This window comes from Epinephelus lanceolatus, chromosome 9 (genome assembly GCF_041903045.1).
Source record: "Epinephelus lanceolatus isolate andai-2023 chromosome 9, ASM4190304v1, whole genome shotgun sequence".
NCBI classification, from domain to species: Eukaryota; Metazoa; Chordata; class Actinopteri; order Perciformes; family Serranidae; genus Epinephelus; species Epinephelus lanceolatus.
Genome location: NC_135742.1, coordinates 28,857,701 through 28,876,752, shown reverse-complemented (window position 1 = coordinate 28,876,752; position 19,052 = coordinate 28,857,701). Strand labels below are relative to the sequence as shown.

The following is a 19,052-nucleotide window of genomic DNA, read 5'->3' as shown; positions in this document are numbered from 1 at the left end:
CTCATTCAAGTTTGTTCTTTTTTATATTCTATAAGCTAGATAGTTGATTACTCTAAAGTTACTGATATCTGAAACAGTTTAGTAATGCAATGGCAACTTAAAGGAATGGCTCACCCACAAAATGACCATTTATAAGTCAACGAGCCGTGCCGTGTTATCTTGAATTTGTGAAGAAAGCTTTTATTCATCTCACATCTCCATGGAAAATGGGGAACATATCGATTGATTGAATGATAGGGGACCACATTTAACAACAGCAAATCTTTAAGACAACATAAATTTACAAACTGTCACACAACTCGTGCAGTATAATTCAAGTCTCATTTATCCAGTCGTATGTTCAGTACTTCACAAAACACCTACACTGCTAAAAAATGTAGTATTGGAATCTGGCATTGAAGAGAGAACAGAGAAAGCATAGGGCATTTATTTGTTATAGTGCCTGTCACAGAAATAAAATTCACGAAGTGCCTCACAATGTACAACGAAACTACCCCAAAAAGAAACACACTAGTTAATAAGCACTAGATAATTTAGAGTGGGACAAAGGCCATTTTGAAAAGATGGGTCTGAAGTTATTTTTTTAAAACTTTCCAAGGAGACCTAATGGAGGAGAGTTTCAAGGCATTGGAGCCACTGTTTCAAAGGCACGATCACCTTGTTTGTTTTGAGTCTGGAGAGGGGGACAGACACAGACAGAAGGTCCTGTTCTGAAGACCTAAGGGAAATACTGATAATATATGGATGGAGGAGATCACTGATGTATTCAGGTGCATGACCGTGGAGATCTCTATACGTGTGAACAGTATCTGATAAGAAGCCAAAAATGGGAGTTACAGCATGTGGGTTGACCTGATGGATCTGGCTAACAGCAATGTATTGGATTATTTGAAGGGGGATCAGAGAAGATTTGTTTAGGCAAGTAAAAACAGAGTTACAGTGGTCAGTCGGGAGGACACAAAAACATGAATAATCATCAATCATAGTTCAGGTTGAGAAGCCACAGACCTGAGCATTGCAATATTTCTTAGCTGAATAAAACAAGTACGGGTCAACAGGTTCAACATGATGATCAACATGCATGGTCAGATTCCTAAAATTGGACCATATAGCTAATAGGTTTCATTTGGTATCATATTGTACATATAAGTTTTAATTTTTCAATGGCTTGCATTTTTCTATGACGTACAACAACAGAGCCCTCCTGGGGTGGTCCTCCTAATGTGGCTAAAGGTGACAAACATACTATTTTAGCATTTGATTAGAATTAAAATCCGCATTCATATCAATAACAAACTATAACAAACCAAAACTGTTTTCCCCCCCATAGAAACATTGAATTTGTTCTATCCTAGCCGATAGTAGCTGTACAAAAAAGACTATCCCAGAGTTGAGTCACGCATTAAGCTTTACATTATGCTGAGCAGCTCGAATTCCTGTGGCTAAAGCAGGCTGAGGCTGGAAAATGGAATATGTGGTTATTTGAACTGAGCCCAGTGGTAAGGGGAATATCAGTGAAGGGATCAGCTCCACTTCCCTTCCCGCTGCAGTTCCATTGCATACAATCTATCCATTGAACACTGAGTTATTTTATGACTGAATGAATTACGAGAGGCATGACTCAACACTGTGAAAATGGCCTTATCATGTTTAATTTAACCAAAGCATGACCTACATTATCTTACAGCGTGACTCAGGTTGTTCTAGTGGTGCCACTGAATTATATGCTGCTGCAGTTAGTGGAATAATTATAATTCAATTCTTTTTAAGTGTCTTGTTTGCAGGTATCTGTGTGCCCAGCCACACACACACACACACACACACACGCACACACACTGTAGATAAGAGACCAGTATCATTAAGAGGAAAGGCTTGCTCACTGCAGACTCATCAGTTATCCAGAAAAGCCAATGGTAGCTGAAAGGAATTGTTTGGCTCACATGCTCACATCTCCATCCACTTAACTGAGAGAGGGGTCCAGAGCTGTCCACTGTGTTGCTGTCACTGCCCTCCTGGTTGTAATTAAAGTGTTTTATTCTGTGGAAAGGATGAGATATCAACCAAAGTAATCCCAGGCTACAACAAAACTCATTATTGGATTCTCATACAATGTTTAATATGCATCATGATTACTTAAAGACCAACCCAATCACCAGAATAAATGTTACCATTGTACATTTCTCTAAACCATGGCTATGTTACATTTATGTTTCACATGAAGCAAATGTGTTGAAACATTGCATTTTATGTTGTGACAGTACTGTGGTTCGTGTGTGGTTAGGTTTAGGCACAAACACACTTGGTTATGGTTAGGAAAAGATCATATTTTGGCTTAAAATACCAACTTTTTTGCCGCAACCGCTGCTGGAAATGTGAAGACCATGATTTAAAAAATACCCAGTTGTTGTCACCACCACCACTGCTGGAAATGTGCTGACGTTGCCTCATAATTACCCGTTTGTTGTTGCATCAAACACCTCTGTGAATGTCACATCATTGCCCTAAAGATACCCAGTTATTGTTGCAATAAACACACCTGTAAATGTCAAAATGTCACCCTAAAAATACTCAGTTATTGTCGCCACAAGCACAGCTGGAAATGCCACGTCTTAAAAATACAGTTATTATTGCCACACACACCACTGAAAATGCCACCACATGTTGTTAAAAAACATGGCTGGTCTCAAACAGGTCTGCTGCTTTGCATCCATCTCTATTAGCTCTCACGCCATCCACCATCTCCTTCTTCTGATGTGAAACTGAGCTCATAGACATGTAATCTAAACTATGTCACTTTAGAAACGCTGATGTGATATGTATAAAATGCAAATGTGATGTATCTGTGGTTGGCAGAAATGTACGATGCCAACATTTTCTTCTGGAGACCGGGCTGCATAAACATGCCTACATGTTTGGGCAAACCTAAAGTTAGAGAAGTTAGATGAAGTATTCTTCTGTAGAGGTCAACATTGTCATAAATCACCACACAACACTGAAGGCTGATTATCATTCCCTCATTATTAGAGAGTCGAGTCCTCGAAGCTGGCAACAGAAGGCTTTGTCAGTGCCACTCACACCTTCATCATCACTCCCACAAGTGAAACCAAGGTCATATTGTGTCTCACATGAATACCTGTCCACGTAAGCAGCATATAAGTCCTTGGACTCTCAGTCGCTCACTGTGTAGTGTGATGAAGTTCACCCAGTTATAACATTCTTCTGTTTGCAGATGAAAGGTCATTCTGTGACCTCCTCCATGTCTGTACATGTGCATTAGAGAGAGAGATGAAGAGATGGTTTTCATTCTTGCAACTGTTGTCTCTGTGTGTTTGTTTACCTGATCATGTTAATAAGGGGGACGGAACAGTCCAGTACTGAAACAAAGGCCGGAGGGGGAGACGTAATGAGTTATTATGTGCACCGAAGTCGCACAGCATCTAAAAAGAGAAGAGGCTGTTCAGCGCTGCGTGCTTGCTGCTGCATGTGGGTGATAACATTCACTGAGGCCTGACCTATTTGACAGGGAGAACATATCCAGACATGGCTACAGTGCAAGAACATCCTCACGATACAACAGTGAGCAAGTCTTTTGAAACCTCCAGTGTTTTGGACTCCAGATTTAACCAAGGCCACTGCAGTGAAAGAGTGAATCTAGAGGCTGCTCACCAGGCACTACAAAGAGATACACTCAGATGGGTGTGACAGTGGATCCACAGTTGAATTATAAACATCTCCACGAGGCATTGTGGGGTTGCGTTATGCAATCACCAGCATACAGATTATTCAGTCAAGTGACTTAGTTGGCCAGAGGGAGGCGCGGTGCAGCCGTTCGTCCTTCATTTGAATGTAACAATTAATGGGGAAGTTTGGCCCTTGTAAAGCAGAGTGGACAGAGCAGAGATGCAAAGACGGTCAACAACTAAGCGGAGCATAACCAAGCATTTTAGGTAGTCTTGGAGAAGTCGGTGCATGTGTTCCAACTTCACCACTGAGCTGAGACAAATCTTTAATAGACGGAGGGGATTGCTTGCGGTCTGTAAAGCGCGCTGCACAGTGTGTGACATAAGATTTACAGCGCTGCCTGCATAGGCATTCTACAAGGTTCGTTGGGAGACTAACACCCCTTCATCACCACACTGTGCGTATCCTTCTTGGCGCTCTAAACCAGATCATCAGTGGAAGTGCTCCCGAACTGCAGCAGCCCAACTGTGACATCCTTCCACAATTCAGAGTGCGCTCAGGCTGGCTGGCTGCTGCACAGGCACCATGGAGCAGAAATCACCTAAGGATGAGAGCACCGCCAAAGGACAAGAGTCTCTGTCCTACCAGCGCAGGATGTGGAAGAATTTCCAGGAGAAAACCAAGCCTTGGCTGAGCCCTAAACTGGGATCGGAGCGTCGGGGTGCCGGGGGCGCGGAGGGCAGCAAAAAGGAATCGGGGTTATGGATGTTTAAGAGGAAAAAGAAACAGTTGGACCGGGTGTTTTCGTCGTCTCAGCCCAATCTGTGCTGCTCTCCGCCGGCGCCTTTTGAAGGAGATAAGAAGTCCCATGGAGGCGACGCGGTCCCCGGCACCAGCAGCGACGGGCAGCCTCCACATCACCTTGGCGCAGCTTCTGGAGCCACGGGGAGCAAACCCGAGCTGACGGCGCATGGAAGCCCCAAACTCCCCGTATCCCAGCTGATCATGTACCAGCAGAAGAGCTCCTCTCTCGGGTCGGCGTGTTTCGAGAAACTGGTGGTGGACCCGGCCGCGATTTTGGGAGAGGAGGAGCAGCTGCGTAAAAACGCAAGTGATTCTGTGAGTAAAGACGCATGTGGTACAACACGCATCTGGTAGATTATCTCTTTCTATCAAGTCATGGTACGCAAAAAATTAAAATCCACACACAGGCGGGCTAGACTACATTTCCCTGGAAATTAAATGAAGGAGACAAGTTTCATGATGGTGGTGCTGCGACGTGCTCACTGCTCGTATCATGTGATGCACTCGTCGATCAGCTAGTCCACTGCTTTCTTTACCCTGTCCTGTAGCTTGTAAGGCTGTATGGGCCATATGACCACAACCAATGCCAGTCTATGTGATCATCACCAACAACAAGCTTACATCAGCTGCTTGCTCTGTTATCATGTCATCATCACAGCCACCCCATACTCCACATCCTGTGGCTGTGTATAGGGTTATTTTTATTATAGACTTCCTGATAGGATTTCTACTCAGGCTACATGATCTGATGTCAGCGTCCTTTGGCTGGCTCACATTCTTTATTTCCAATGTAGGGATTGTCCCCTAGCTTCACAGGCCATCTGTCACAGTGTCCTTGCCAGTAGACAGGGGGCTGCAATGGGCCCATGCATGATCAACGCTTCATCATGTTTTTTCTCTTCATGGAAAGTGACCAGTTTGGAGGTGGTTGTCAGGCACGTGTTGGAAATCAGTGGCAGGTGTATTCCCATACAACTCATCATGCTGAGTCAGGGGGACTCAAGGGGAAATACTATCAAAGGGATATATATGTCAGTGAATGTAGGCCAGTTGTGAAGGCTTCATTCATAAATAACATACAGTCCTATAGGTCTGAAAAAAGCCAAATCATATGGAAAATAATGCCTGAGTAATAATTAAGTATACAAAAACATTAAAGGTCCAGTGTGTAGGATTTAGGGGGATATATTGGCAGAAACTGGGAGATGATAATCACATGAAAATAACAACTGATGTGTTTCCATCACCTTAGAATGAGCCATTTATATCTGCAAACCTAGCGCTGGTTCTAGATATGGCCAGTCATGTTTTTGCATTGGCCACCACAGATATGAGCCCCTCTACGATGAGACCATTGGAAAAGTACAGATTTTATTTTAACGTGAAACTGCTTTGTTACCGGTTTAAATCACCAGGTTCATTTGTTTTGACGAGAAAGAGACCTCTGCGGCTAATTCGGCCCCCCTTAAAAAACTCCTGGATGTCTGGATCTTAAGTTATCAGAGAAGAAAGGTGAGCGCACATTTAGGTGCTAGGCTTGTGGCTCTTCTCCGTCATGCTGAACAGCATCAGAGACGCACAGATTTCTATGGCACTTCTTTATTAAGTGTTTTACTTGTTTAAATAATCAGAGAGTGAGAGACCTCTGTGGATAATTCAGCTCTGGTAAAAACCTCCTGAACAATCAACACTGACAGAATTCCAACTGGGAGAAGTTTGCAATGTGCAGTCCTCATCGCTAGATGCAACCAAATCACCCTGAATCTTCCACACTGATGCTTAAAGGCAGGGGTGTTCAACTCATTTTAGTTCATGAGCCTTATTCAGCTGTATTTGATCTCAAATGGGCCGCACCAGTAAAACCATTTAAGAAAAACTGAGATATGATAACAACCTTCACATTTTTCCTTTTCATTTGGTGTGAAGAAGTAGAAGTACATTTTAAAAACATTTATCTATTAAATAACAGCCTGAGATATCTGAAGAAAAAAGTGCAATTTCAACAGCATGTCTCGGTTTTTCCACATTCAGTCAGTCTACGACTCAGTGTCATTACATTTTTCCATACATTGCCACTCTTTTGCACCAGACTAAAGTGGAAGCTATTGAGGAAGCAGGTTAAGTTATCTGCGCCCCACAAACCATTTACATATCAAAAGGTTTGGCCATACCTTAGCTGCAGGGTTCCACCAAAAGTTATTTAAAGTAGATGTCTGATATAGACTCTTTTGTAATGAAGCTGCTGGTTTACAATATTTTGCACAATGTTCACTATCTTAAAACATGACCACAATAAGTATTTATTGTTTTTTTTTTCAGACAACTGTATTCTGGTCGGGGCAGAAAAGCCTCTGAAGCAGCATTTTTCATGAAGTAGGATGCTCATTTAACTTGCTTCTGAAAGCTGCACCTCTTAGCCTTCACAACTACTTCAATATTAGATGTGCAAAGTCATCTAGTGGGCTGGATTGGACCCTTTGGTTGGCTGGTTCTGGCCCCTTAGGCCATATGTTTGACACCACTGCTTTAAGGTCATGTCTGGACCCACACCCTTTATCCTAATAGTAGTCCAATTCAGCAGTCCTGTCCTGTTAGTTTAGATGAGCTGTTCTAAAATATATAAAAGGGCTGTTGAAAGAAGTCATGTTGAAGATAAAGTATGCGTGCCTATAAGTGCATTCTGTTTCAGCGGCGGCAGTTATTGCAAAGCTTTTCATCTCACCACTCTTGAAGTGTTCCAGACCTGCTTGTCTGAGCATCATCCAGATTGCTGTCTAAAAGTGATTTAGTATTTGAGTACACTCTCCCACCCCACTGAAGTTAGGGCCAAAGAACCCTTATCCATTAAATCTGGGAGAAGTGCAATACACTCTGCTGAAGAGGTAAAAGAAAGCAACTATTAATGACTTTATTGAAACTGATCTTGCAGCTTCATCTCAGCACTTACATCAGTCCGTTACATAATACACAGGGATCTCACTTTGCCAAATAAACTCTCAGCATTCAGTGTGAGACATTTCCTGCTGTTGTTGCCACATTTATACAAACTTCTGTTTTTCATTTGTTGGATTTTTCCACATACCTGAAAAGAGGAGAGCGGTTGTGAACACAACCCACAGTGACAGCATTATACAATGATGGTCTCTTTTTGTTAGCATGACTGAATGCATGTACAATCATAGATGTAAAATATACAGTATGTTCTTAGTCTATTATATAATGAGTTCAGAAGAAGAAGGAATGGAAAAAGATGGCATGAGATGATGGATGACGAGAGTAAATAAAGGTGACAGCGAGGGATCAGACAGGGTTAGAGGTAATGAGAGACGATGAGGGGATGAGATCAGGTCAGCTGAGATAAGATGACGATGTGATGTGTGATAAAAGGAGATTAAGATGCGAGGAGAAGGGGTGAAGAAAGAGGATAGAACAGATGAGATTAGACACAGAAATAAGACATGCCTTATTATAATACCCTAGGCAAAATCAAGTATTATATGGGAAAGAAGCCAGTGGAATAAACACTCAGCATCACGTCACAGAGGCAGATAATCTAGTGAAAAATGTCTGTGGTTGACTTTTGCATGTGCATTGTTGCTCATGCAAATTGATTGGATTTATTTGCTTGTACATTATGTGCTGCCTAAACACATTCATAACCCAGCAAGGATTATAACTTATAACACAAATCAAGCATTAGGTGAGTGTACATGATTTCTCATTGCTAAAATGACAGCATAAAGCCCCAAGCTGCAATTTCATAAATTAAATAAGAATATATTGCCAAGTTCTGAAAGTCATTTCATTATTGACTCAAAGGGAAAAAAAAGGATTAGCACATTTTACTTTTGCTTGCAACTCTGGGCAGTTTGACTTGTTTCATGGATGTGTGTGCATGTGTGCATTTCTGAATGTGTGTAAAGACTACAGTAAAACATGAGAAAGAAAAGCGCCGGCTGAAATAGAAAACTGTTCGTCGATGTACTGATATTAAGTGTCAGTTACCTTTGCACACTCCACATTTCACTTCCCAGTGATTTAAGATTACGAAGCGACAGACAAAACACACATCATGTTCTGCTATCAGATTTTAGTCTTAGATAATCGTAATCCCAAAAAGAAATGCCACTGTTACAGCAGCATAGCAAAAAAGACAAATATAGTGTTCTGAAGATTGTACAATGCTTATCAATATACATATACAAAACATAGCAATATACCAACAAATCTTTGCAATATACAATACTTATTGACATTAACTTAACTACATAAAAGGGATTTTACTGTGCATATACACATATAATGCTGTAAAGCTGACATAAAGCAAGTAATGCAAAATTAAATGTTACATTAAATTAAGGCAGTTATAGGTCAGATATTTTAAAGGGGATGAAAACTGCATGGGGAGGGGGGCTTCACCTCCTTAGCACCCTGTCCTGAAGCAGTGAACCGCTTGTACAAGGGGATGGCAGCTGGCAGGAAGGACCTCCTGTAGCAGTCATAGATCAGTTTCTCACTGAAAATGCTCCGCTAGTTAACCAGGTGGTCATTAAGAGGATGCAAGGTGTGTTCCACGATGCACAACAGTTTGTGCAGCCTCCATTTCACTACCACCACCATTTATGGCTTCAAAGTTGTTCCCAGAACAGAAGCGGCCTTTCTGAAGAGTTTATTTACTCCACTTCCACTTTATGCTTGCAACAATAGAATGGTAAAAGATCTGCAACATCTTGTTGCACAAATTGAAGGACATGAGTTTCCTCAGGTAGTTTGCTCTGTCCTATCCCATAAACAGCCTCTGTGTTACATCTCCAGCACAGTCTGCCGTCTAGGTAAACTTTCAGATATTTCTATTTGTCCAACACTTCCACCTCCTCACCCCGATGTTGATGGGATCAGCAGCAGTCCATGTTTTCCTCAACATATTCAACAACTGCCGAGTGATATGAGAATTTCTGCACATGACAGGACTCTGAGTTGTACTGAAGGTCTGAGGTGTTTAAAGTAAACAGAAGAGGTGACAGGATGGTCCCCTGTGGTGCTCCTGTGCTGCTGATCAGCATGTCAGACATACAGCTCCACATGCCGCACAGACTGTGGTCTGTCTGTCACTCAGTTATTGAGGACATGATGTTGACAGCTTCCTGCATCCCTTGAAGCTTCTCACTCAGTAGCTGGTCAGCTGGACAATGTTGCTCCTCATTTGGTCTCTCTAACTAGACATGTCTTGTTTTATTGGAATAATCTTGTCTCAATCTCTTCTTACAGTTTTAGGTTAACAGGTGGTATTTGATCTATAAACATTTCAGTAAGTTTTTACATGCATGTTTGCCCTGAATCCCTCAGTCTCAGGCAGAGTTGCCCCTCCATCATTACCTACCTGACCTGGTAGAAGCCCTGTCTGAAGCACCCTCCATAACTTTAGTTTTATGTTTGATGTAGATGCTTTACTCTGTCATGCAACAACAAAGAACAAACAAAACAAAGAATATGAAAGAGTTCTCAATGTTCCCTCTGGCTGTCTTTAGGCTACTGCATCTCAAAGTGTGTGGCCTCACTAGCTGAACATTGTTAATTTATGAGCCTGTAAAGCAAGCCATCCTGAATCAGTCAGTTTGATATATAATGTACACTGGAGGACTCTGCATCTCCAGGGGCATTTATAACATAGGTAGAAAGACCTAAAGTAATAATAATAATATTAATAATTTTAATAATAATAATATTAATAATGTTAATAATAATAATAATAATAATATTAATAATTTTAATAATAATAATATTAATACTGTTAATAATACTAATAATAATGTTAATAATAATAATAATAATAATAATAATAATATTAATAATGTTAATAATAATAATATTAATAATGTTAATACTACTACTACTACTACTTCTAATAATAATGTTTTTCAAATTTAGATGGATTGTGGGAAGTCAAAGGGGTAATGTAATGCATAATGCATTCACTTAATAAAAACAATGCTGAATTAATGCTGAATTATGTTGTACATTCAGAAAAACAAGAGCAGAATTTTCTTCCATGAAAACCTTTATTATTCTGAGATAATAATCTCGTTAAGTAAGAAAAACAGGGCAGATATCTTTTTTGCTCATGAAAACTGTTGTTATACTTATGAGACAATAATCTTGTCATGTCGTTTTATTACTTTTTTTTATTGTTTCTAGTGAATCCGTAACGCTTCTGTAAAGGGCCAATTAAGGCCATTCAATATCTTCAGAACAATTTATTTTGATACACAATAAATGAAAGCAAGTGCCTTGAAAGGCAGCTGAATGTCAGATTTTGCTCAGAAATGTTGTCTACTCCACAATTTTTGTGTCACATGAAGTGAGTAAATCAGGTAGATACAAACTACACACCTGAATTAATTTGCTTCTGGTGACCTACTCTGAAACTATTACCTGTACAGATGTGTTACCTCACCTGGAGAAACACTCAGGTCTGCAAAGCAAGGAAAATTAGTGTAGTTTCGAGGGGAAGGAGGCTTAGATATTTATTAGCGGCTAACTATTAGCATAACGTTACCATGAATGGCTTTCTTTGGCCCTGGCTGCTTCTGCTGCTAACACCTGTCTGTACCAGATCCATTCACAGCATTACCCAGTCAGTTTATACAAAGGTGGAAAGCGTATTTGAGTGCTTGATAGATTATAAGGACAGACACAGGTTAGAAAGTCGAGGCATCAGCTGCCTATTGCCCCCACACCCTTGACCACTGTTATTATTTGTGGGCCTGTATCTCAACTAATTGCCTGGCATCAGCTGCCCAGGCCTCTATTTTATTAAAACAGGGCCTGACTGTTAGTGCCTCCTCTGCCCGTAAAAGATGTGTTTCCTACACTTCATGGACACATTCATCACCAAACACAGAGGAGCCATGTTTCACACAGGGAAGGGCCCAGTTAGTGCAGCTGCCTTGTGTGTTGGGCCTAGAAGATCCAACACAGACATTATTTAATGCTGAGTAAAGCTTTGGCATTGTTTGCTATGATTAGCACTTGTGATTGTTGTGCTTGTACAATAATTTGTATTCTGTACTCCTGTATGTTTTGTCACTTGAAGTGTCACTGTCCATGGTACTGAGTTGTGGATGTAATAAGTGACCAGTGTTGGGCAGTACAGTAATAACATTACTTTTTTCCAGTTACGACGAGTAATGTAATTAATTAGCCTACTAATGACATTTCAGTAATGATATTACAGTTACTCCAAAACCAAACAACTCGTTACAACGTTACTTTTGTTAACACATCACTACTGACCTGAAATACAGTAACGTTAATCACGTCAGGTGACTCATTTTTGTAATCGTCGTGCTGCGCAGATACGTCACAAATCAGCAAGCTAGTTGGAAGCGCGTATTTTAGCGGCTGGAAATATTCGCATTACTTTAATTTTGTCGGAAGGAAAGATGACAAGAATACTGTTGCTGCAAGTAGCCGGACTAAAACTTTTTCCACTGCGAGAAACACGTTCTCAAACCTCCGGTCTGAAACACCCCGGCTACTACGACCGACAGCACAGCAACTTCAAGCTCCAGGAAATACACCCCACCAAAGGTGAGGCCTCTGCAGCCGCAGAGGTCGACGGTAGCCCTGCACTGGCTGAACAACCCAAACTGGATTTTATTCGTGGACAGCTGCAGCTACAAAGAAGTAATGAAGCTTATGGCTGGATATGTGGTGGATGAAATGTTGCTCCATGAGGGAATCTCCATCTTTCGGGCATAGCCTTGGGAAAATACCGGTTACAGGCAACTGAAAACCCCAGGTAAATTGAAGCTATCTAGCCTTAGCTACACTACCCAGACATTCACACAGAGGCAGACATCTGCATTTTGGGGAGAAACGCAATTACCAATTTTGGGGGGTGTAACGGAAAAGTAATGTAACGAGTAGTGTAACAAATTACTGTTGGCAGGGAGTAATAAGTAAAGTAATGCCATTACTTTTGTAAGGAGTAATGAGCAATGAGTAATACATTACATTTTTAGAGGAATGAGCCAAACATTGTAAGCAACATGGCAGTTTCTCAAACCAGACAAGTGGGATCAACCTGATAGGCCTTACTGTAGCTCTGGCCACCTTTCTTTATCATCTCCAGTCAGATTACTTGTATCTTTGTCTCAAAGTGTAATCATAACAGAGAACCAAAATATGACTCAGTTTCTGAGAGCTTGTGCTTTTCCTGTAAATATGCAATAAGTTGTAATTTACAAAACATGCAGCATTTCCACATCTCTTAATTAAAGATATGTATTTAAGCGAAACAAAACAGGGCCATTAGAGAAATAAAAAACCTGTCTCTTTATTTTGTGCTGTTAATCAGAGGTTCGGCTTGCTTCCAGTTTTCAGCCATGCCTTCCTCCTCCCTCTCTTCTGCTCAGCTCATATGGAATACTGTAAAATATTTAACACTTACAAACCAGGAAAGTAGGTTTTTGTGTCACAGAGACTATACACTCACAGCCTTATGCTAAATATATCAGATGCAAAAGATGTCTTGTGGGTATTTCATTCATGGGATTTGTCTTGCGGACAAGGTGGATAGTAATAACTGAAGATAATACACATGTTTTTTGGAAGAGCGTGGCCCAGACAAGTGCTTCATTTTTCTAAACCACTGAGTTAGTGTATTACCCGTCAGTGATTAGGCATGTATTTAATTATTTAATTGTAGAATCATGATTTGTGTATCTTTAATGTCTTATTTAAAAGTTTGTTTCCAAGGTTTACGAGTTGCTGAGTGAATCAGAGACTGAATCATACTCTTTATAAACCACCTGTCAGATTGACGATTGGTCCAGCTGCTTTAGCTCCATCAGGTTTCAGTGGATTTTTATTGACTGAAATCAAAGTAACCTTGCAATATTTTGTCTGGCGAGGTCAGACATTTGGTCCACTAAATAAACACTTTGCTTTTATTGAAAGGATATTATGAAATATAGATTACAGATCTTCGTACATGTTACTTATCAGTTAAATGCTGTAACCTTGGGATGATTTTAGTTATTGTCCTCTTTTTGATAATGCAGTGACTTTAAATGAGCCACTTTTATCTGTCCTGTCGGAATAAGTGGCTCATTTGTGGCTGTTGATGTGTTGCGAGAACAGCATCACGGCCACTTGGTAACAGCCCGTGGCCTCGTTCTGGAAGTCTCCTGATGGCAGCTTAAATTAGGATTCATTACAGCCTCGGGGACCGTCGTTTGTAACATGCACTGACAAGCACATGATTGATGCTGACCTCAAAGCTGTCTGGGCATCACAAAGTAGGAGAAAAAAAAAAAACATTTTCACATTGGCGAAAGTATGACTGACACCATTTGGGGATGTTGATGGGTTCTTGCGCTCACTTTGTGATTAAATGTCATGTAGTGCCTGTTGTCTGCCTCCCACACATCTGAGTGTGCCTGTTTCTCTGCCACGGGAATCTGTGAACGACCTGTGATAGAGGATTTGAGTGATTTCACCTGTAGACAAGTGCCAAATGTGAGCAGCAAATTTTGATTTAATTTTAGTTTAAGGAGGTGGCATGGTGGCTCAGTTGTGTGCAGTGTTTCCCAAGAGCCAGGAAGCTGAAGTTGATTCTCAATCCCTTTGCCTTAGCTTGTACACAACAGCTGTGAACATTTAAAGACTTGCAACTTATTGTAGGTGCATCAAAAAGTGTAAGTGACCTAGTGACCTGACAGCACAGTGTCTCCTTGCTTTCGGCTTTTTACCCTGAAAAAAGATTTAATAATATCATAATAGCTATGATTTTTATCATTCATTCAAAATACTGGAGGAACTTGAGTAATTACTGATTCAAGTGCTCTGCCTCAGTGCTTTGTTTTAGCCATGGAACTGGAACCAAGAACTGAATGTGTGACTACCATGTATGAAAGTGGGGGAAAGAGAAAATCAAAACAAAAGGAAGAAACAGGTGGTAAAATAAAAGAAAGAAATGTGAAAAATTTGAGAGCATTTAAATGCGAAAGCTGCAATGCTGATGCAGCGGCAACCGCTGGAGGTTCATGAAATTATTATCTTATAAAATTATGATAGCATACAAAATTTACAACTCTTTCCTGTAGAACATGCCGCTTAGTATTTATTTAGTTGGTGTTTTCCAAATGCTTGTTGTGTCTGAACTTTTAAAACACCAACAGCAATCAGATACAGAAAGGCTGCAAATCCTCACATTGATTGTCACAGTTGTTTGCCAATAGTTAACTGTTAGCTAAGCCTTTCAGCACTGATTCCAGCTGCCAGATAAACTGTCACTTGATCAAAAGCAACCCTTTACTCTATTTTGATTAAAGGGTATTTTTCAACCTGGACCCTGTTTTCTATGTTTTTGTGTCTATGTGACTAATGGGAACAACAATTTTTGAAAGTGGTCCAATATTTTGCGAGACTGCTGCAGCTGGTTGCAGCAATACAGGCTGTGCTGTAATTACACTCTGCATCGTCAATTTACATCCACTAAAACTGCTTGTTTTTTGTCACTGACAAACTCAGATTATTATTCTGACACCTACACAGATAGACCTTTTTGTTAAAGCGTAAGATCCTTTTTGTTCGCCCATCCCTAAAATTGCCATCCCCAAACCCCCAGACTCTAACAACCAAACCAAAGTTGGTGATTGTTGGAACGGTGAAATGACGAACAAAGCCTTTTTTGTTGTTGTTGTTTCCGTTGACTTTGAATAAAGTCACAAAGTGTGTTTAGGGCTGCCCCCGACTAAGAATTTTCCTAGTTGACCAATAGTCATCATTTAGGGCCATTAGTCGACTAGTCGCCCACATGTTTACCATGTTTGCATGTAATTATTACATTTTATATTTTGGGCAGGGCATTACAATGGTTTGAGTTCAAGGTCTGAGAAAGAATAGTGTAAGTAACATTGTTAACACTTTGCTACATTACAGAGAAATACAAATATAGGCCTATATTTTATCTGCAAGTGCACGTCACATACTGAGCGAGCCGCCTGTTAATGACGCTGTCGGCAAAGCAGTAGTGATTGGGCTAAGTGGCTAATGGGCATGTATCTACTTGCTGTTTCAGATGATTCATGTTTGTAGCCGATGAATGTTTGCCTGCAGAGTTTACATCAGCTTGGGTTCGTCCTTCACCTTCTCAAAATGATCCCACACTTTGGATTTCCTGCCCGACATGTTATTAACTAGCCTGTGGAATAACTGCAGGTACCAGCCCTGGAAATTAGGAGCCTTACACATACACATACTGCATCTTTAACCGCCTGGAAAACACGAGGTCAGGCGCTGGGCGCTGCTCTTGTGCCAGCTTTCAAGAGTGCAGTGGCAGGTTGCGTCTCGGATTGCTAAGCAACCTTAACAAGCACAGTATAGCTTATGTACCTGAAATCCTGAGTGCAGAGCTGATCTTCTTCCAGGTGCTGCTTATAAGTGTGTAGGTCTATCATCCGTGGGTAGCTCTGGGTAGCCCTGCACTGACATGATCAACTTTTCCATGTTTATCACAGACCGAATATTTACGAAAGAAGGGAAAGATCTCTGTGATTGGTTTGTAACGTGACTCCTGTCTGACCTGCTGAGTGAGGTCTCTTTCTGTGGTTCAACAAAAATGTCTATTTCTGTAGGGTCCTTTCCATAATTTTGTCAGACACTCAGTGGCAAAAAACAAGGACTTTTACTGGACATAAATTAAAACTGAGAACATGCCCTGACTGGTTACATTATAGCCTGTTTTGCCTCTGCCATCTGCAGTGGTCTCGCTCAATAAAGAACCAATTTCAGAAATTGCTCCCATTAATCACTTAGACACAAAAACCTGGGAAAATAGGGTAGAAGTTGGAAAAAACTAAACTTACCCTTAAAGCTCCTTTCCACCTGTCAGTCATTCTGTGCATCTTATCTGAACTATCCCTGCCGCAAGGTCAGAGACCATGTGCTTTTGCCAGTCATTGCCCTCAGTGATCCAGAAAAATGTCCCTTTTCCCTCCATCACTCCTCAGTCTGTCCTTGAGGGATAACCTTACCTGCATTGTCTCTTTCTCCCTGATCTATCTCACATCTCCCTTCCTCTGATCGCAGCCTTAGCCTCTCTGATAACGACACTCCCTTACAAGAGCTTTCGGAGGACAAATCCAAAATATATCCGAGCCTGTCAGAGGAACAGTCTGCGTACTACAAGACGGGAACTGTGCACTGTGACATTGCGTTACCCTCCAGCGTTGTTCTTTCCAGTCTCAGACAGTCCCATTACAATCTCATACACACACTCACAAGCGCATGCATACACAAATAAGGCATACACAGACATTCACAGCCATACACTTACTAATCTGAGCCCCAGAGTGTTATTGTAAACAAGGTTAAGCACGACTGTGTAGACTGCTTAATGACTCAGGAGTGCCAACACGCCTTCGTGAATGGCAGCAATACACAAAGAGAGAAAAAGAGATTGATGTGTCTCTGTTAATACTCTTCGCACTAACGAAGACATCCAACTCTCTCCCCCTCTTCTCTTATTAGAGCATCACGATCAACCGTGCACAGTGTATATTAACAGAGACCAAAAGCAGTGACAGACATGACTGTCAGATGGAGTAATGAGAGAGTAGGTAGCGATGGATCCACCCTTACATCAATAAATGGAACCAGGGAATTAGCTCTATAACTCTAAATGCTGCCCTCCCATATAGATTAATCATCATAGAGTTGAGTCAGACCAAAGCAGTGGCTCAGCGTAGGAGGAGATGCGTGTGTGTGTGTGTGTGTGTGTGTGTGTGTATCTGATGAGGGTGGTCAAATTACAGAAGACATCCAACAATAGCCTGCTGTGTGATATTTGTTGATCCTCAAGAAACGAATGAGCGTTTGTATAGTTTGAGTGAAGGGAAGCATTGACTGAAAATGATACATGCCCAGACCTCTGTGTCTGCTCCTTATTGTACCCTTCTCTAACCTCCAACCCCAATGTTCTTTAAATTTAACAACCTTGCAACTGAGCTGTGACAGCTTTTATAAATGGGTCAAATGCACAAGATGAAAGCGAGGACAAACCCAGGCAGTCTGAGACAGACAGACAGACAGACAACAATAATATGCCACAGGCGGGCTGTGGCCATTCTTTCCCTACAAAACAACAAAAGGTGACCAAAGGCTGTGGGACATTTTTCCTACTCCTCATGCTAATCAAACGTAGATCATTTGCAACTCAATGTGGACCCTACTTCCTCAGTGGTGAGTGGATATTGAATATTTGCAAATGAGTCTCCCTGTGGCATAGATGAAGCTGTCCCAATACCCTCTGAGTCATAAGTGTTCCTGAAGCCCATTATTAAGATCAATATGGGGGCATGGCTGTACAGTGGATACACTGCATATCGAGAAGTGGACATGTGTGCCTCCTATTATTCCAGTTAATGATTGGGGTGTTGTGTTTCCTGTTCTTGTGCAATGTGTGCTGCATCTTATTATAAATATCCATTTTGTTGGATATGAATGTTACCCATTGTAACAAGAACCCATTCCAGACTTTTAAATTAGCTGATTTGCTTATTGTCACATTGGTGCCTCATTTGGGTTTCATATTAGCCTAGTTAGCACACATCTACCAATCTCAAACCATTAAAAAATAAAATATCCTGACAGTGGCTCTGGACTGATTATAGAGTCCTCTCTGGAGCTTAGATTCCCCTGAATAATAGTATCACACTGAATAGTAGTAGGCACGGTGTTGCAGTGGTTAGCATTGGCGCCTCACAGCAAGACGGTTCCTGGTTCCAACCCAGAGTGGGGGAGCCCATTCTGAATGGGGTTTGCATGTTCTCCCCATGTCAGTGTGGGTTTTCACCGAGCACTCTGGCTTCCTCCCACAGCCCAAAGACTGGTGACTCTGAATTCTCCATAGGTGTGAATGTGAGTGTGAATGGTTGTCTGTCTCTATGTGTCAGCCCTGTGATAGTCTGGCAACCTGTTCAGGATATACCCCACCTCTTGCCCAATGTCAGCTGGGATAGGCTCCAGCCCCCTAATGGAAATGAATGAACTTATGAATGAATGAATGAATACAAGTGGTGTGACGCCTAATGGGGCTTTCACTCCACCATGTGGTAACTTGCTGCCTCCAGTAATTTCAATGAGGGGATCTTGCTGTATGTTGAACTTCTGGCAGTTGCCACCTAGCTTTTGCCGATCAAATAGTGGGCACCGCAGAAGCAGAAAGAACACAAGATGAAGGAGCTGATAATACCCGTAGATATGGCACTAACAACTTAAAAGGACAACCAGAAGAAAACCTTTGCCTGGGATAACATTTCCACCAAACTTCAGATGATTGTTTAGTTGTTCTTATATGTAGAAATCTTTCGTAATTTTATGTGATTTCCCTTGTCTTGCTACAGTATGCAGCTATAAGCAAGCTTGCACTACTGCCCGTCATCACAACCACTTTTTAAAACGCTTTGTTTTGGGGGAATGCTCTTGCAGGTAGGCGGTTGTCAGGGTAGTTATTGCTTAATGTCATCTTTGCTCTGCTTTCTAGAATTATGTTGACACAT

At 41.3% G+C, this 19,052-nt stretch overlaps 1 protein-coding gene and 1 long non-coding RNA gene across 7 annotated transcripts in view; one reads left to right on the top strand and one right to left on the bottom strand.

The window, feature by feature from the left end:
* Nucleotides 1–159: 159 nt before the first annotated feature.
* On the bottom strand, nt 160–5,142 carry LOC144464287 (uncharacterized). The gene is made up of 2 exons (XR_013492038.1): nt 3,134–5,142; nt 160–2,037 (listed from the first exon to the last, which is right to left on the bottom strand). It is a non-coding gene; the product is annotated as an uncharacterized LOC144464287 (long non-coding RNA).
* Nucleotides 4,267–19,052, top strand: part of LOC117252108 (multiple C2 and transmembrane domain-containing protein 1) — a 179,318-nt gene continuing 164,532 nt past the window's right edge. For all 6 annotated transcript variants that reach the window (XR_013492037.1, XM_033618797.2, XM_033618795.2 and 3 more), the window contains exon 1: nt 4,267–4,800. Coding sequence is in view for 5 of the 6 variants with exons in the window: in XM_033618797.2 (XP_033474688.1) it covers nt 4,267–4,800 (534 nt within the window). In the remaining variant the exon portion in view is untranslated. The remainder of the gene's footprint in view (nt 4,801–19,052) is intronic.